The sequence below is a fragment of the Salvia hispanica genome, chromosome 1 (assembly GCF_029641045.1).
Source record: "Salvia hispanica isolate PSC_SH4W2 chromosome 1, Shi_PSC_v1, whole genome shotgun sequence".
In the NCBI taxonomy this organism is placed as follows: Eukaryota; Viridiplantae; Streptophyta; class Magnoliopsida; order Lamiales; family Lamiaceae; genus Salvia; species Salvia hispanica.
In genome coordinates this window covers 20,142,114-20,162,343 of record NC_142692.1, presented here as the reverse complement: position 1 = coordinate 20,162,343, position 20,230 = coordinate 20,142,114, and the positions used below count along the sequence as shown (strand labels likewise).

At 36.6% G+C, this 20,230-nt stretch overlaps 3 protein-coding genes across 3 annotated transcripts; all 3 read right to left on the bottom strand.

The window, feature by feature from the left end:
• Positions 1-794: 794 nt before the first annotated feature.
• On the bottom strand, positions 795-3,333 carry LOC125217770 (putative glucan endo-1,3-beta-glucosidase A6). Its single transcript, XM_048119302.2, has 4 exons — positions 3,252-3,333; positions 2,200-3,182; positions 1,351-1,684; positions 795-1,031 (listed from the first exon to the last, which is right to left on the bottom strand). The coding sequence occupies exons 1-4, from the start codon at positions 3,301-3,303 to the stop codon at positions 994-996; spliced, it is 1,407 nt and encodes a 468-aa protein (XP_047975259.1). The 5' UTR covers positions 3,304-3,333; the 3' UTR covers positions 795-993.
• Positions 3,334-4,593: 1,260 nt separating this feature from the next.
• HDA9 (histone deacetylase 9) lies at positions 4,594-10,099 on the bottom strand. Its single transcript, XM_048126181.2, has 14 exons — positions 9,775-10,099; positions 9,561-9,673; positions 9,360-9,477; positions 9,159-9,233; positions 8,855-9,074; positions 7,870-7,933; positions 7,100-7,192; positions 6,916-7,024; positions 6,727-6,776; positions 6,552-6,642; positions 5,836-5,906; positions 5,233-5,331; positions 4,962-5,028; positions 4,594-4,888 (listed from the first exon to the last, which is right to left on the bottom strand). The coding sequence occupies exons 1-14, from the start codon at positions 9,809-9,811 to the stop codon at positions 4,803-4,805; spliced, it is 1,293 nt and encodes a 430-aa protein (XP_047982138.1). The 5' UTR covers positions 9,812-10,099; the 3' UTR covers positions 4,594-4,802.
• A 1,106-nt stretch (positions 10,100-11,205) lies between these two features.
• On the bottom strand, positions 11,206-13,647 carry LOC125221068 (uncharacterized). Its single transcript, XM_048123196.2, has 5 exons — positions 13,195-13,647; positions 13,090-13,094; positions 11,529-13,046; positions 11,370-11,453; positions 11,206-11,287 (listed from the first exon to the last, which is right to left on the bottom strand). Exons 1-5 carry the CDS (start codon positions 13,645-13,647, stop codon positions 11,206-11,208), a joined length of 2,142 nt encoding a protein of 713 aa, XP_047979153.2.
• Between the last annotated feature and the right edge of the window lie 6,583 nt (positions 13,648-20,230).

Sequence of the window (20,230 nt, the reverse complement as noted above, 5' to 3'; positions counted from 1 at the left end):
ATTGGATATTTATTATACAAGAATACTGATATTTTGAGTACTGGAAATCAGTGCCTCGTGGCGCTAGTATTATTATTGTAATGAATATGTGCTGGAAGAGTAACTGATAAATGCTTACATGAAGAGCAATCTAACTCGTCTGGCAGTATATGTGCTACTTGAGGAATTTTTACATTGGACAACTCTTTATCTTACTTCATATGTAAAACTAGATGTCCTACAACATATGGTGCCTAAAGAAAGACTACTCTTTAGCTCTATTTCGTAATTTTTCAAAAATTTTTGTAACGTGCAACCTATTACTCCTATTATAAATATGCAAAGAAAGTGAGTATCAATAGCCACTCTTTTGGCAAGCTGATGAAATCTGGTGATGACAAAGCTTGTGTTTCATTGAAATTTGTGATTAATTTCCAATAGTTTAGGTAAAAAAAAAATACAAAATCACCTTCCATAGCTTGGGGGTATTTAAATTTGAAAAAAAAAATAAAAAAATTGCGAAAAGACAAAAAAACCGTGTAATTATCGTAGTCCAGGGGATGACAAATGATACGTTTAAAGTTCTTGGACCGTATACATAACAAACCTTAAGTTCAGAATCTATATTTGTTGTTCACTCTTACATATTTCATTTCCCTTTTACTGCAATTAATTAGCATTGCTCATATACCATTAACTGATTATACTCTTTTACTCCGTATTGATTTGAATGAAAGTTGAATGATGGATAAGTGGAGTAGTAATAATCAAAACAGATGGTAAATAAAAAAAATTGAGACACATGATCCAACACGCATATCAATAGTAATCATTATAATTCCATAACAAATTTCACCAACTCCGCATCTAAGATACGGCACAATTTAGTATACTTCTCGATTTAGTCATCAACCAAACATAAATATTAAGACTATAGCAATTATAAAATAAAATAAAAAGACCTTATAAGAAAACTCATTAACCAAACTAAGCATATGCCTTTCCAATCCTTCATCACACGGTCACACTCGGGAACTTGCACGACCCATGACCTGCAAGAGCAACACTCAATTTCACTCAACATATAAAATATTTGAACATGGTATGATGTTAGGGTAGTGATAAAATGCAGATTTCAAACTCCTCAACACAGTGTCAAGACATTGTAAAATTTCGATTTTGAAGTCAGTACATCGTCAAAGATGATACTGTGTTGACATTTTCTATTGATTTTATTTTATCATATGTTGACATTTTCTAACGATCCAGATCATAGTTTTGAGTTTTTACGATATTTAGAGCTTGAATTTGATTACATCCCTGTTATATTAATAATATAGTAACCAATAAATAAAGTGTAATTAAACTTACTAGGATCAACAATGGTCTGAACTGCAAGGCCATCGAAGTAACAAGACGCACCATCACCTCTAAACTTGGACCAATAAGAGCTGAATGCATAGTTAGCATGAGACACGATTGACACAGGCGTGTAGCATGCCCCACCCGGGGCTAGCTCGTTGCAAGTGGCGTTGCCTTGCAGGCAGGCGAACTCCACAGCCGGAGCCAAGTCCACTTCCCTCATTGTCTTGGTGGCCAAAACGCACCATATCTTCCCTTTGTAAGGCCGGTTATTCACCGGCTTCGCCAAATGTCGCGCCGCCCCGCCCTTATCTCCGGCCGGGCACGACCCGGCCAAATCCATCTGGAACAAATTTATTTAAGTGAACTTGCATTATTTTGATGGAGTGACATTTTTTAAATTATTTATGTTAAGGAGAGGAAAGTACGTATGAAGGAATAAGTAAAATATATCTAAAAATCGAATATTCGTAGTAAAATTTATTCAAAATTCGGTCATGATATTCTTGTTTTTCCAATTTTGGTATGCTATAAAATCTAAAATTTGTTACTCCATATATCTATAATTTGAATAAGAATTTTTTTTTAATAAAATAACGTGAGGAAATGTGTTTTTTTGGTTTGATTAAAAAAAATACTCACTACGTCCGGCAATTAAATACACATTTCGATTCGGGTTTTAAGAAATCATTTGACTTTATGAAAAAAATGAGTAAAAAAATTAGTGAAATGTCGGCCCAATTTTTAGTGGAGTATCGGGACACACTTACTAAAAGTGAAAAAAAGGTAAATGTACGGTGGACTGCCCGAAATGACAAAACACGTCAGGTTTTGGCCGCTAAAACACTAAGATGATACCTGGTGAATGGATCGGCCGCTGCTGCTGAGAATCCCCCAATGCCTCTCGGTGCCGGGGCCGGGCTTCTGGTTCTCGTCGTAGAGAGAGAATATGAAGGTCGGAATCTCAACTCCTGGCCGAGCCGGGGTCCCGAGAGGTGGCTCGTACGACATCTTGGCCGCGAGATTGCAGAGGTAAGTAGCCGAGTTGTAGGCGTTGGCACCGGGCTGGTCGATGTCGCCTTCGTGTGGCCACCCGGTCTCGGAGATGGCCATCCGGATGCCCTCGAAACCAAGCTTCGCCATCGCGAAGTTGACGGAATCGAGCATTTGATCCAGAGCATTCGTGTAGATTAATCCACTATTTGGATCGGTGTAAGTTAGGTTGCCTTCCTTGAGCAATGCGAAGTCTAGGCTCATTGTTGTGGGATTTTTAGACCATGGGAAAAATGGGTACACATCTAGGAAAATAAATGATCTTGTGCCGTTTAAAAATTTCATTAGTGACCTCATCACTTGGGCCGGGATGTCGGACCGGAATTTCCCGGCCGAGGGCGGGAAACTCGTCTCGAGGACGTCCATGGCCACCGGGGTCCCCACTTTGATGTTGTGGATGTTTAGCTCGCTTAGCGATTTTCTGATGTACCTCATTGCGGGGACGAGGTCCAGCCACATTTGCTTGTCGTTGTTGCTGAAGACCTCGTTCCCCACAAGTACGAAACGGATTCTCGTACTTGGGTAGTGGGTCAGGATGTTTTGGTTGACCCACTGGTCCGCCTCGGATCGGTTTGAGGCGATCCGGGAGATCTGGTCGTTGGGGATCATGATCGAGACGTGGATGTCCGTCTCCGAGAGAAGCTTTAAGACTTCGGGGTCCGAGTCATAGAGCTTCACGTGGCGGACGTTCATCGACTGGAGAAGCTCGATGGAGCGGTAGGGCGACGGGAGGTTGTTTCCGATCCGGCCGTAGTTTATGCCGATTTTTTCAGATCCTAGTAATGCAGCTGAGAAAAAAAAGGAATAAATGGTTTGTAATATTCAAGGTTATGAAAGAATGAAATTGATAAACTTACATGAGAGTGAAACTATGTAGCATAGTGAGAGAGCCAAAATGGTAGTCTTCATTGTTGCTTTCCTTTGTTGTTTTGTGAAAATGCAATGTTACTAATCCTATATATATTGTGTGAAATGTTGTAAAAACTGTTGAACTACCGAATTCAAGAAAAAGATGCTCAATGATCTTTTTGCAGTGTATGATAAGAAAATATGAATGCATTGTGGTTGGAGAATAAGACAAATAATTATCTAGGATAGGAGACAAAGATTGTGACTAGTAAATAATTGGAACATTGTGACGAGTTGATTAAGGTTAGGTTGTGTCTTGTTTTAGTGGTTTGTTGTCTGAAAAAAGAATATATAAACGAGACACCAATCGTGTGCTACATAATTATTAGGACTCTTCATTTGTTAGGGTGATTAATGTCTATCTGTGTTTGCTTAAAAACGTAAGTATTCATAAAACAAGGCGCCATATTATGCATATCTTTTGGAATCTGTATACAAAGGATACATAATACTAGCTCAGTCTCACAATAAAAGTCATATTTGGCGTGAGTACGAGTTTTATGAAATGTAAAAAAAAAGTGAGTTGAATAAATAATGGATCCCACTTATATATACTCCCTCCATCCCACTCTAAATGAATCATTTTCCTTTCTGAAATACCTCACTCTAAATGACATATTTCTAAAAATAGAAACATCACTTTCTTTATTTTTTTTTCCTCTCTTACTTTATTCTCTTACTTTTTAATGGACGGATCAAAATAACAAAATAGACTTATTTTTTAAGGACGAGAAAGTATTAGTGTATTTTATCACATTAACATAGCTTGGTTTCAGCCCTACAGACCCAAGTATTAGTAGTATGTGTCTATTTGCTTGTAATTAAATTGTAATTTCATGAAACTGTAATTTAACTAATCAAATTTCTATAAACAAATAGCTTTGGGATGATAAAAATGTCCTCTTTCCATATTGGCCGCTAAGATGGAAGATGATTGGAAAGACAATTTGATAATCCATGTTTCGTCATTTTATCATTTTGAAATATTCCACAATAATAGAATCATTTTTCTTTTTTAGTAAAAATCAAACATTTATTCTCACTTTACTGCCTTACTTTATTCTTTCTTCGTCTTCCTACCTTTTTTTCATTTTCTATATATTCTTGATTTACTTAACTCATTTAATACAATTTTTTTTAAATTGCATGCCAAAAAAAAATGCATCCACTACCACATAACAACATGCAGTGAAACTATTCACTTTTGGTTTTAGTGAAACACAGTTGAAACGTTTACAGAATATGAATACTCGTATAAGTGAGTTGCCGCCGCTAGTGCAACTTGAAATATTGCATTGAAGTGTTGATCATTTCATTCCCCAATATATAGTTTACAATAACGTTGGTAATGCAACGTTATGAAAATTTACACATGATCCAGAAAAATCGCGACACACTGTTCCAATAATAGACAAAAGGGTAGCTATTTCGCAGTTGCTACATATTCACATTTCGAGCATAGACTTGGAACTACATCAAAACAAAACTCCTAAAACAGGCTACGTACCATCGTTGTTCTGATCGTTGTCATTATCACCTTCATAATATTCGTCATCACGCTGAACATGCTTGTCTTGCATTTGTCCTGGGAGAAATATTTCATTTGTAAATTAGAGACAAAAAGATGCGAGACCAGAAGAGGGTAAAATTTTACTTACGATTTACACGTTCATCAGGATTCTGCTCATCCTCATCAAGATCAGGAATATAAAAATCCGGAGGCACCTAGATAAAACACAAAGCATTCACGATTCCAATTAAACAACCAACCGTTCAACATGATATACCATGCATAACTGTTAAAAAAAGCTAGTAGGCGTCAACACTATTCAGACAACTGCTTCAGCATGGAACAAACGAATAATAGAAAGCCAAGGGCAAAATCATGGATTCATGGCTACAATCAAGTCCTTTCAATACTCTGTTTACCTCTTGCATTTGTACTCCAGGTGCATGTTGAATGGCACTAAGATTTTCGCAAACTTGTTGCCGGATGTTGTTAAGGTATGATTTGCTGTTCAAATTCTCCTGCCAGATGAACAAAAAACTGAAGTTGTCAGCTGCTTCAAAATACCTGCTTCTAATCAAGTGAAGTCCAACCAACCTGGTTGGGTAGGCCCATAACCACAACATATACTCCACTAGATACACTCCCTCCGTACAATAAAAATATGTGCACTTTCCGGTCCCGTCCGTCCATAAAAATATGGGCATTTCCATTCATGGAAAGTTGTCCCCAACTCATTACCCATATACATCAATTTATTTACAACTTATACCACTATAGCCCACCATTACAACTCATTAAACACTAATAATAATATGGCCCCACTATCCATTAACACTACTTTAACCATCCTTCTCCTTCTCTCTCTTACTTTACCAATTTTGGATTAATTCCCGTGTCATTTCAAATGCACATATTTTTATGGGATGGAGGGAGTATAGTTAAGCATGATTAAGCTGATACTAAATTCTCATATATCAACCCGAAGTGGAAAACAGGGATATAAGATGTTTATGATCACATACCATGTGCCCGCTTGGACATTTCAACGAGTAATCCGGAGCAAAATATTTGAAGTACTCGTTTTCTGGTATCTCTGCAAAACATTATGTATAAGTGATTAAATATGGTAGGTAAGGTAGTTTCATTTTGCATAACTATACGATGACATAGATGGCCTCTATAAATTTGAGCCAATAATACCCACACCACACACAGAACAAGATGCATTAAGATAGCAAAGCTTGTAAAGATATCTTATTGCAGAAGGGACTTAAAAGGATAATTCCATATGATGACATGAGTAAGACTGCTGGTGCTGAAGGTTAAAGTGAAAAAAGTTATGCATCAAGCATGTACTATTATTGACCATATAATTCTTCCATAAGCTAAAGCTAGAATAATAAGTATCAGGATCTAGGGTAAAAGGATAGGACTAGTTAGAGATATTGGCCCCATTAATATGTCACCAAATATATTTATATGAGCATATAAAGAAGAGGAAATATGTTTCTAAGACCTGGTAAAGAAGATAAATGACGGCAGAACTGCCAGAAATCAATCTTTGATCCATCGAATAGCACATACCAGAACTCCACAGTAGATATGTGAGCAACATAACTATACTAAATGAACAGGCATGAATAGCTATAATAGCCATCCAAGTTCAAAGAAGTGCTGTGGAATACATCATGTAAAACGTAAACTAGCATTAATGGCAACTCTAAGTATATAACCATACCACTAGGGAGCTCCACACCTAGAAGTGCCCCTGTCTCCACAGTCCAACATCTGGCCACATTCTCTTTGGTGTATCCCCCACCTCCAGTTACCTGCAAGCAGAAAACTCTTTCTCCAAGTCAAAAAAATAAAAACCATATTGCAGAAATGCACTGTTAATCTATTTAAAGGCCTACCAGCAAAGGCAGATTAAGTTGCTTGACAAACTTCACACAAGCTGCATGACCTGTAGGAAAAAACGCACGGGACAAGTAAGTGATAAAACAAACTATCACAACAGTGTGCCCCGGACAAAACAGCGAACATGATGGTGAATGAAATAGGGAAAAAAAAACAGTTTAAATTTCAAACAACAATCATATTACCATCAATAGAAAGGTTGAAGCATCCCAATCTGTCCCCGGCAAGTGAATCTGCTCCACATTGGAGAACAATGGCTCCAGGAGCATAGCACTCAACAACTTTCAAAATGATCTACAAAATCAACACATAAGAAAATTTATTAATACCCAAAAGAAAGTACAATAAATAGAACTGATAAAAGGTTACCGTTTTAAAGAGACGTAAGAAGCTCCCATCATCTATTCCATCCCTAAGAGGCACATTTATAGCATAATTTTTGCCTTCTTTTTCTCCAACATCCTTGAGAATTAAAAAACACAAGAACATACTTATTCAACATTGGTAGTATGGTACAAAGGTTTAGAAGCAGTACACTTTCTCATAATGAACCAGTGATGACTTAAATAACAATTTAATGACATACATGCAAAGAAATTCTAATTTAAAATTTGTCTACGTTTGTGCTCTTACCAGATCTAGAACCCATGAATATTCTGAATGGACCAGTATAGGAATTGGTCTCTATACTACTGCCCGAATTTGAAGATTTAATCGCCAAAAATTATTTAATAATACAATTTCAGGTATCATAAATCTATCAGTAATCAAGTCGAGCTTACAAAAAACATGACATACCTCAAACCAACATCTGGGATTTAAGGGAGAGAGGATAGAAACAGGTTACAGTGAATTGTTTTCAGTCCATAATATGAATCATATTTATATACAATATTCTGAGACAGACACAACAAGCTGACAGAAGAAAATAATCCGAAGGGCTAAATGCTTCATGAATTCTAGCATATCTTAATACAAAAAAAATTGATTACTTAAAAATGTAATCTTATTTTATAAAGTGGCAATCCATCGAATCATGTGATACAAATGAACCAAGAGAAGTTCACTATATCTTCAAGTCAAGTGTCACCATATTTTCCACTATGACAAACAAAAAATGGCAGAAGTGAAGGAAGCACCTTGACATCACCTGTTCCAGGAAAGAACAAGTCACCGTACTTGTGGAAACTAACTGTCATCACCCTGCCATGTAAAAAGTTATGTACCAAAAATTGTTAGTTGAAATGTTGAATACCGCAGGTTCCTAACTTCTTCAAACTAATGACCAGCATATAAGCTTCTAGCCGACATCACCAAGAAATTCTATGTTCATCGAATAGCAATTAAAGGATATTTAGCCAAAGCATGATGTCTTATTACTCAAGAGATACTTTCAAAAAGTAAAAGCATCAATGCCAGGGACCATATAAGCCTACATATCAATGAGTCTAGTGTTGTCTAATTTGATAAGTTATGCCTCAATATGTAATGAAGTACATATATGTCAATTGCCAACACGATAAATTCAGGCAAAACAAGAAGAGATTATAAGCGATGTGCATAGTCTAGCTATATTCATTCTCTGTCACAATTCTAACCTACTTCTATCATCTTATACTACATGATGAAAAGGCCCGTGGAAATATGGTAAACGTTTCCAAAGATATTTTCATGTCTAAGTGGCAAACTTTGGCGGAGAGTTTGTGAAGACACAACAGATAGTACATTCGAAAATCATCCGACACTTCTTCAGACATCTACAAATAACATGAAAGCACATGCCTAGCTGGAAACTGCACCAGTCCAAGATAAGTCATCACCATTTTAATGCTGATTAGATGGAACATAATCATCAGATTATAATCAACTACTCCCTCCGTTCCACATTAATAGAGGCATTTCATTTTCTACACTCGATTTGAAAAAATGATATTAAATAGTTAAAGTGGAGAGAGAGTAAAGTAAGAGAGAAAATACAGTAGAGAAGAGTCTTATCTACAATATTATCTTTCTTACTTTATTTTTTCTCCACTTTAACTAATTTTAATTATTTTTTCAAAATGAGTGCGCAAAATGAAATGCCTCTATTACTATGGAACGGAGGGAGTATTATTTTAATGGTACCTATCAGTAAAATAAAAGGCTTCTTCCACCCCATCACCATGGTGGACATCAATATCAATATATAACACACGAGCATGGTACTTCAAGAGCTCCAGAATTCCCAACACAAGGTCATTAATGTAACAGAACCCAGACGCCTCGCACTTCTTTGCATGATGCAATCCACCAGCCCAATTTATGGCAATGTCACACAGCCGATTATTTAATCTCCGTGCAGCATCTGGCAGCAAATCAGCATGGCTCAGTGAAAGCTTGGGAAAGCAAGGCTTGGTAGAGAGCCACCAAACATGTAAACAGAACATACCTAATGTACCGCCAGCATAAATTTGACAGAACTCAAACAGATTCTCAAAGACTGGACAATCTTCACCAAGATTATCTACAAGTTACAACAGTTATTTAAGAAATCACATCAACATCAAATCAATCTTAACAAAAAAAATATATCAATCAATTGGTATGAACCAAAAGCTATAAAAGTTCTCTTAGGTTTGAAAACTCATACATTTGGCCATCTCATTAGCGAAGAGTTGCTGCTTGTCGGGAGTGATTCTCTGCAGAAACTCAACATAATCCGGAGAATGGAACTGAGCTAGCTCCACAGGATAAGCCTTGTGAGGCCTCTAATTATACAGGAAATATCAATCAGGTATAAATAAATAGCTAGAGAAGGGAAGAAGAAATTGAGTAAGGTCAAGAAACGAACATAGATTTCCATCTTATTGTGAAGCTCATATGCCAGAACCAAATGGTGCGTCATGCACAAACGGTGCGGCTTCATTGGATGATTAGGCCCGAAATAAACGTTCCCCACATCCCCTGCAGTTTCCTTCATCCGGTCAGCACGGTTCCCCTTGTTTCCACATACACACACACAGAAGCACGAATTGAAAGTAGGAGTCAAGAGTTTAAAAAGAAACCGTCATAGAAATAGGAAATCCTGTCCTTGGTGCGCATTGTAGAGCGAGGTGGGGAAGATGAGCGGCTGAATTGCGCTTGCCGCCGGCGGAAATGGACAAGAAATGTGAAATAATGAACTTTCAAAAACCTAAACCCTAATCGGTTCCGGAATGAGGAGGTGTAACGCTTAATTTGGGTTTAGGGATTCGAAACACGTTATATTAGTATATCACTCTTTTGTGTGCTTCACTTCACCATCTTCATTTTCATCTCCTTCTCCTGAGTTTCTGCTTTCTCAAGTGTTTTTCTTTTAATTTTCTGGGTTACCTTCGTCACTTCATCTCAATTCCATTTTGCCCTTTTTTATTGATTTTAGTACGTACTAGGAAAATATCAATTTAATAAAAGCAATAAAAAATTATTAAAAATAATGAAAAAAAAATCCAAATTTAGTCATTGTACTCTACCAATTGTACTTTATGTTAGAAATTTTATTATTAGGGGTTAATTACGACACTTTGAAATTATGGGTTAATTTCGCTGACCTTTCAGAATATAGGATCGAAGCGTGCGTATTTTTCGGAATAAGGGATTTTTGATTATTTATCTTTTTTCTATTCTTTTTTCATATTATTTATTTCCCATCATTTATAAGTGGACTAAACTACCCTTTTCATATTTTCACCTAAACTCTAATATATCAGCTACGAGATTTGTTAATCTTCTCAATATCCTCTCTTTTAATCTTTTCTATATACAATAATATAATAATATTGATTAGAATATCTTATCTTTTCTGTATTATCTTCGTGCGTGTACTAGTTTCTATTAAATAACAATTTTCTTCATAAACAATTTATCATCACTACTCCTATTAACTAACAAGCTACGTGAAAAAGTAGGCATATTTAATCGTATACCATCCTGAATCATTTACTCCCTCTGTCCCATTAGAAATGCAACGTTTTCCTTGTTAGGCTGTCCCAATAAAAATGAAACGTTTCTTAAAATGAAAACAACACTCTCTCTACTTTTTCTTTTCTCTTACTTTACTCTCTCTTCATTAACTCACAAAACACCACTGCATAAAATCTTGTGCCGGAAATCAAATGTTGCATATTTATTGGGACGGAGGGAGTATTTGCTAATGAGTATTTTTTCAAAAAATCTAAAAAAAACATGTTTATATAAAAAAGCAACCATCAAAACTCCTCTTCCACATCTACTTCCACAAAATTATAGATACACAAAATCATAGTTTCATAAAATACTTCCACAAAAACATAGATCATCCACAAAGTACTTCCACAAAAGTATGGATTCACAAAATCATAGTTTCACAAAATACTTCCACAAAAACATAGATCATCCACAAAAACATGGATCATCCACAAAATACTTCCACAAAAGCATAAGTCATCCATAAACATGTTCTTCAAAAGCTTAGTTCCTCAAAATACATTATCATCTACAAAAATATGCACGTCTTCTAGGTTTAGGCTTTCCTCCACCTCCATGCTACAATTCACTTGGCTGAAAATATTTGATATTAATGTCAATTTATACAAAAACAGTTGGCTCAATGTAACAATTATACTTATTTAATTCTTAATACCTCATTGGTTCATCAACTACCCCTTGCCTTTGACATGTACTAGCATGCATCCCACCTAACGGTCGTCCCTTTGCACGGCTCTTCCTGCAACTCAAGGAAGCAAAACAAAAATAAGATTGAGATAATAAAATTAAGAGGAGATGCAATCCAAATAATTACCTTTTCTTTGTTCCATTAAGGACACATTTAGCTGATGACTCCCTATGACCAAACTCTTTGCATTGCTTACATTGGACCTGCCACATTCCTTTTGTTCTATATTTGTTTCCTTTGCCTTCCAAGCATCCAGGTATCCTCTGTTTCCTCTGTCTGCCGGGAGCTCTTTTTTTCAAAGGAGATAACACCTTGAAGCCAAGGTCTATGCTAGGCCACTGAGACTTGTCGGGAAATGGGCTAATTACCCCTGTATATGCTAGCCTAAATAGACTCACTGAAAAGTAAGGATGTAGGTAATCTTCCATTTTAGGATTTCTATAGGGAGTTATCACTGCTAATGCATGTGGGCATGGTTTCCCTGAGACTTGCCACTCCCTACATGAGCAAATGTGTTGTGCAAGATTCACAACATGTCTAATTACCTTGTGTCGATCTGTGATCTCAGTCACCTCTGCCTCACCCATACCACCTACTTTAACCTTCAAGTTGCCCAATTGTCTACTAAGAACATTGAGATGGCGAACAACAATTGGAAGCATGGTGTGGCCTTCCAATCTTTCACTTATATCTCTCCTCCTTGCATAGAGCTCCATAAACTTTGATCTCAAATTGTCAACTAGCTCGGCAATTGGAAGGTCCTTAAGGTCCTTTACCCAGTTGTTCCATACTTCTGCAATATTGTTTGTAATATAGTCACATTTGATGTCTTCGGAAAATTTGCTCCTCATCCAAAGCAAGTTGTGATATGTCTCTAAGAATGGTTGCACCTTATCACTTGCTTCGTACATCTTGTGCATTAGCTTTTCATGGTAAATTGGACAAAATGTCCTAGCTGCAGGATACATGTGTCCAAAAATTGGACCTTGAAACCTCTTAGAAAAATTCTTCATCAAGTGGATAAAACACTCTCTATGCTCTGCCCATGGAAACACCGCCTTAACAGCATTCTGCAACCCCTTGCATGCATCTGAGCAAATAGCTAAACGAGGTGGACTTCCAATTGCCCTCTTTAGCTGCTCCATAAACCAAATCCATTCTTCATTGGTCTCACTTTCGAACAACCCAAAAGCAAGTGGAAATATCCAGTTGTGCCCATCTAATGCAGTAGCTGAAGCTAGCTGTCCATTCCATCTACCATTAAGAGTCGTTGCATCTACACTTAAATATGGCCTACACCCATTTAGGAAGCCATTGATACTAGGTTTGAAGCAACAAAAAAAACTTTGAAAGTACACACCGTCTTCGGTCTCTTTCAACTTTATCTCAACCACACTCCCTGGCATTTTAAGCTCAACCATTGCCTTAAAGTTAAACAAATTCCCAAAACTGTCCTCCCATGTTCCATACAATTTTTCACGTGCAATCTGCATACCGGCATATATAGTAGAATAATGAATTGTGGTGACATACTTCTCCTGCAACTCTTTTTGCAACTTAATTGCTCCCATGTTTGGATCTTTCTTTAAAAAAGAGATTGCCTTTTCTCCAACCCAATGATACGATGCCATCTTCGTCTGTACTCTGCCAGTGGATGACAAAAATGCTCACCTTTATTCAAACAAACCTGTCCTAGGGACACAAAAATATTAGTTACAACTTACAAAATGCACACATTTTAAAATGAATAAATATATTAGTTACATCAATAGTACATATTATTAACATATACCTTGACATGCTTTTCATTTTTCATCCACCTAGCAATACTTGACCATGGGCAACTCTCAGCTTTGCAGAAGCCCCTGAACAAATTTGGGTTGGATTTCTCTGTTCCTAGTTCAAACTGAGTCTTTATAGCATGTTGCTTCACTGCTTTCCTAAAATCATTCATATTTGTATATATGGTTCCAACATCCATCGGAGGGTCATCCATATCATAAAATACATTCTCTTCATTAGGAATACGGTCATCAACTGGTATGTCCATTACCTCATCAACAATTGGACCATAATTCATTCCATCTACTGCTGCATCACTAGGTTTCTCTAAGGTTAGACCAACAAATGCAAACATTGTTTCTTCATCCATCAAGCTCTCAGGAGCACCAATCTGTGATTCTTCAAGTGGAGTAATTTCTATATTGTCCCAGTCAATAATATCAGTTTCATCCATGTGATCCATCCTACTGAATAATAAAAGAATTATATATCAAAAATTTTAATTATACAAAATTCCAAACAAATATATATGTGCAAACAAATGTATATATGTGTATTCTACTCTTGCACATACAAACGTATTTATATATATACATGTATTATGCTCTAGCACAAAATCTCAAATAAATGTATGTTAAAATTTTCAATTGTGTAAGCAAGCAAGTGATTTTCAAACACAAATAAATTTAAACTTATTAGCTATAACACTATTTTAACGTATGTATATATGCCTGTATTCTTCACTTTTTGAAACAGTTTATACGTGTATATGGAATATTAAACAAATGTATGTACACTGTATATGTGGACAAACACAATAAATATTCATATACGTATATTGCATATGCATCGAACACAGAAAATATGAATATATGAATTTATAGGTTTCTTATATAATCACAATTATTTTGGATTGAAGAGACGGCGGGAAGAGAAGGGTGGAGACGGAGGCGGCGAACGGCGGAGGCGCCCGTCGAGGAGGGTGGAGACGGGTCTGGAGTAAGGAAAAGAAGCACCAAAGGGTGAAGAGTGGAGGCACGGTAGAGGAAATAGGTGGAAGCACGTCTGAATTTCTGGAGTAAAAGAGACGGGAGTTTGGCGTCTCTCAACAGAAATGTGATTCTGTTTTTAGAATATACGAAAAAATATGAAAGATGATTATGTTGATTTAGAATTTAAATAAAAATATGAAAAGGGTAGTCTAGTCAACTTATAAATGATGGGATATAAATAATAGGAAAAAAGAATAGAAAAAAGATAAAAAATCAAAAATCCCTTATTCCGAAAAATACGCACGCCTCGATCCCATATTCTGAAAGGTCAGCGAAATTAACCCCTAATTTCGAAAGGTCAGCGTAATTAACCCCTAATAATAAAATTTCTCTAATTTATGAGTCATAATTTTGTTAATATCGTTGTAAAGAACTTTTACTACTCCCTTTCTCCCGTTCCATAATAGTGGGGTTATTTCATTTTTTAATAAAATACAACAATTTCTTTACATTTATTTTATTTTCTCTTCATCTTTTTACCTTTTTGTTTTCTTATTTTATTCTTTTTTTACATAACTCACTTAACATAATTTTTTTAAATCGCATGCCAAAAAAAACATCTACTATTGCGGAAAAGATTGAGTACTTTTGATACTTATTTTATTCAAATTACCCTTCATAGGTTATTTTGATCAAATTAAGGGCATGTTTATTATGTGGAGTGGGATATGTCACTAAGTTATTGAACCCAGTTTGAGGAAGAAATTATTTGCTTAACACATGTTTGATATTCAATTTTAGATTCAGTTTTTTAGTGTAATATTGTTTGGTAATGAGTTTATGAAATAGATAATAGTCTTTTAAATTTTTTTTTTACTATGGAAAAACTTCTTAATTCTGAGTAAAGGCCAAAATTGGTTCTGAATATGTGTCTATTTTACGATTTTGGTCCTAGACATTATGTTTTAAATTTTTGAATTACAAACATTTCAATTCGGATCGCAATCGATCCAAAACTGACAGATCCGTCAAATTGTAACAGTCAACGTCTTTAAATAGATTTTGACTCAAATAATCATTTTATTGATAAATTTTTAATTAATTCGACAATAATAATAATTATTATTATAATTTAAATACTTTTATATTATAAATAAAATAACTTTTATTTGAAAAATGCTTTCCACTTCTCGTTCACGATATTCATCTTCTTCCTCTTTCTTTCAACCACATCGAAAAAGCAAAGAACCCTAGTTCTTGAGTCACTCAATTGCGTCAGCTATGGAGCGTTCGAGCTACAATAGAGGGTATGGGTTCCGGCGAGAGTGGCAACCGGCGTGAGCTTCGAATCCGGTACGAGTTTTGCAATTGTAAGAAACTTGCTTCACTCTGAATCGTCAAAAGCCATGACAAACCTACAAAGGGGGAGCTCTACTTTGTCTGTGAGAGAAAAGAGTGCACTTTTTTCAAGTGGTGCGAACCAATCGTGCCAATTGAAGAAGACGACGGTGTGGATTCATCGCCGATGCCGGCTGAGACGGATGGGGATACTTTAGACTTGATTTTGGCATCGATCGATGAGAATAATCGGACCATACAGAAATTAGCTACCATTATGATGTATGGATTTTGTTTCTTTGTAATGTTTGTTTGTATGTTAAAAGTTCAAATAATGAACTTTGAGATAATGAACAATCGGAGTGTAGCATCAGTATCTGGAAATGTGTTGGTGTAATCTTGAAGTGATGAAGTAAAATTGTGTTGCACTGATTCTGCAAACATGCTATTGTGATGAAGAACTAATGCAACTTGATTCTGGAAGTAATGCAACTTGGTTTTACTTCAAAGTTTTATTGAACAAGTGGTACAACTTGGTTGCACACCAAGTATTTGATAGAACACTCATTTGAAAATACAAGCAACTACTCCATTGATGTCTAACAAATCTCCTCGAATTCAGCAATCTCGCTTTGGAGTTGATAATCGACCGTCTGTTTGACTCCCTCTACTTCTGTTTGGATTAGTCCTATGCACTTTGCTTTGGTTTTCATCACCTTCTCAACCTTGAACTGTTTGTTTGAAGTGGTGCTTACGACGTCGCCCGATTTCTTCAGTTTTTCCATCACCTTCTCAACCTCAGACTTCGAAAGCTTGTGTTATTATACATTTTCGTAGACAATATTTATAGACGGTTCTTTAGCAATTTTAGTTGTTTGGTGTTATAAATAGTGAGAAGTGTTAAATGCCTGCATCATATTCATAGACAAGAACAATAAATGGTTGCTTATGATCTTTCGTAAATGCACATGGCTTTTGTAAACAATTCAATGGTTTAAACGCAACAGTACAAATCATAAATACCATCAACCAAAAGGTTTGAATGCACATCATATGAACCAAACATTTGAAAAAGATAATAGTAGGAGCATTGTCCCAACCTAAGTAGGCACACAGCCTTGACCAAAACCAACTAGAATAACTTGTCAATATTCCATCCAACCACAATGGGAACTGCCCAATTCAAAGCCAACCAAAATATGAAAAAAAAAGTCAAGTGATAAGACAATTGTTTCGAGCCAGTAAGACGATGGGCTTGCCCATAGATAGGAACACATCACAACAACACTATATCTCATTTCTTATTCAAAGACGATAAAGTGGCTTGGTTGTCAACCACCACCGAGGAGAAGGCCAGTCCACAAACATGTCAGCTATGACACTTGGACAACGTTCCCTATTGTGACCGGGTTGGCGATACAATACGCATTTTTTATGCTCTTCGGCTCGCTTACGCTTCTTCCTTGATTATATAAACAACAATTAGACAATGGAATATAGGCTGCCAAATCTAATTAAAGGTTGGGAAATAGGCTACAAATTCTAATTGTAATCAAGAGAATACACTTATAAAAGAGAATATTTGTCGTGGGTTTCAGGATGCTGGTACCTGCTGCTAGCTAATGCTCAAGACAACTTCTTTTCTTGAGGCCGATTGCACCATAAAGTTGACATTTGTAGTCCGACATCAACCCTTTCCAGGACATAGTCATGCATCCCTCACCATCTTCTCTAACTTGCACAATCCAAGCTGCCCGAGCTTTCTCCCTGTTAATTTCTCGTGCTTCTTGCATGGTCTTCGGTCTCGTTCCCTTTGGTCATCCTGGCAGTTTGGTCAGCTCAAGTGGAATGACATCTGAATGGACAGTCCTTGTCCATAGCTGTGGACCTTGCACCGGGTAGATGATCGGTGCATACACTTGTTGGAAGGTTTCCTTGGAGTAGATGCTTGAAATGAAGTTATCCACGTTCTCTGATGTCATCTCTATTGCGGCAATCGCATGTGGACACGGTAACCCCGTCAACATCCATCTCCTGCAGTTGCATGTTTGGTCCCGCAGGTTCACCACAAACTGCTCGTCCCGAGCCATATTCACCTGGTAGACTATGTCCTACCATGCATCCCTCACCACAAACTGCTCGTCCACTCCCCAGCCTCTCTCACCATGCATTCTCCTATCTTAGACTTTGCCTTCTCGAGCTTCTTCCGTATTTTTGGGCCGAGCACATCCTCTATTTTGGCACCCATCTTCCTCCTCATGGTTAACCTGTCCATCAGGTACACCGGAATGAACTCTAGCATATCATACAGTACCTTCTCGCGAGCAAACAGTAACACCTTGTTATAACATTCAAAAAGTTATTGACAAGGATGTCACATTTTTTAATCGAACCCGAAGAAGGCTCGACTTGTGCAACCATGATCTCGTCTTCTTCATGGTCACTAAGGTCGTAATCGCTATTAATAAAGGAATGATCCTCGGCTGGATCATCCTTAACAACTATAGACCGGACTCCATTAGCTGCACAAAGCTTACCCTTCTTCTTGCTCCCCATGGCCTTAGCCTTCTCAGTCTCCTTCTCTTTCCCAGTAGCCGTAGCCTTCTCAATTCTCTTCCCTTTCCTAGTAGTCGTAGCATTCTCAATTTCATTCCCCTTTCCAGTCTCATTTCCCTTCCCCTTCCCAACCTGTCTATCTCCAACCCTAATTTCACCACCCTCAGAATCCATGGAGTCATCTCCATCCCCATACTCACAACCCTCAAAATCTATTGCTCCGTCCCCAGATTCACAACCATCAAGATCCATTGCTTTGTCCCCACCCACACCAATATTATCTACTCTACCCATACCACCAACATCATTCTCCTGTGTTATTTAACTAACCACTACCTCATTTGCTTCAACCGCATACACATCAACTACCCTTTTCTGAACTCTAATTTCAGCCATCTCCACTGATGAGAGGTTGTCAAACAACCTCACCAACCCTTAATGTAATCTCATGCCAAGCTTCAAGTAATAGTACTCGTTGTAAAGCTCCCATCTATATTGCAATTAGATCTTATCAGTCCTAAACATTTACAGCACCGACCATTCACACTAAAATGATAATATATTGTTTACGACACATAACCCTACACACTGTATTGACCAAACATTGCACACAATATAGACCATATGACCATCTGTATTGCAATTTGATCATATTGTTGGAACATGTATACTAAAAAGCATTTTTTGAGTTTATTATAAATTTGATAAATTGCTTGTATATTGTAAACTCTTCTTTTTAATGAGAATAATAAATATTTCTTCATGTTATGTATTTTACTTTAATTATATTCAATTAAAATGCCGGAAAGTAAATCAGTCTAAGTCTTCTACATTGAAGGCTGGGACGTGAAACAGGTCATCACAGTAGGTGACTCAGTCGGAACCTTGTAGAAGTAAACTTTTTCGCAATCTAGATAGGCTTTGGCTACCAATCACGAAAAGTTGCATTGTCCATCCGAAAATCATCTTTGCCTTGAGAATATAACTAGTGACACTGGTGTGGTATAACATTGAAATGATCTAAAGTAGACACGTATTTATTGATATCTGCTGAAAGACGATGTCCTGTAAATTTAATATTTCTTAATCATTGTAATAATATGGTCATGCGTTATTAATCATACGTTTCCTTGACTTATCCGTAGGTGTGGGTTTTTCACAACCCAATATTCCTAATATCTTGGGTAGTAGTAATTAATAAATAGTACGATGTCAGTTTTATTATTATAGTGAATCGTGTGCTTCGCGGTTTGACTAGATCCCCAAGAGGTGTTCAAGAAAAGTTCTATTATTCAGAAACCCGACCGATTTGGATTTAATCCAAAAATAATAGTAAAGCAAAGTATATTATTTTAATATACATCTCATAGCATACTACAAATTAGTTAATGAATATAGAAAGTCTTAAACACATGAAATAATATATAAAAGAAGTTCCGTATTGCTTGTAATCACAGATTGAATGAGAGGTGGATATTTCTTCTATAGCGGCACAAGAAATATTCCATTGGTCTTATGTTAAATTATGAGTTATAACTTAATTAATAAAGAAGGTCCAATAGGGGAGGCCCAATCCAAGCCCCATAGATCCCTAACCTAGCCCATCACAAACTATAGGGATGAAGGAGGTGACATACTACACTACACAAAACTCTAAACCTAGCCTCCATCATGTGGATGCTCAAGTGATGAAAATTCAATTATTCTTTTCTTTTTCTAACATGAAATTTTCATTTACCTAATGAGCCGTAACACATAAATAGTGCAAGCCTTGTTCTTCCAAGTCATAAGTCTGTAGTTAATGAAATTTTTGAAGTTAATTTAGAAAATAAAATTTTCAAACCAATAATTTCATTTTCGTACAGTTTATAACTATCTTTATAACTAGTATTTTGAGAAACATTTTTAAAACGAGGTTGAGCTTTTCACAAAATTTGAGAAATAATGATTTTCAACCAAACTAAAGGGGAGTTCGGCTCCTATAATCAATTTAGTCAGTTCAACCCTCACCTCATCTTGTTTATAAGCTTGATTTGTGAAGTGCCTGTGGTTATTTTTTTAGCTGCGTGCACAAAATGGAATATCAAGCTTCCTGGGTCCAGAGAATCCACTAGATCACAAGGTCTAGGAACTCGCAGAACGCTGAAAGATCTCGGTCGT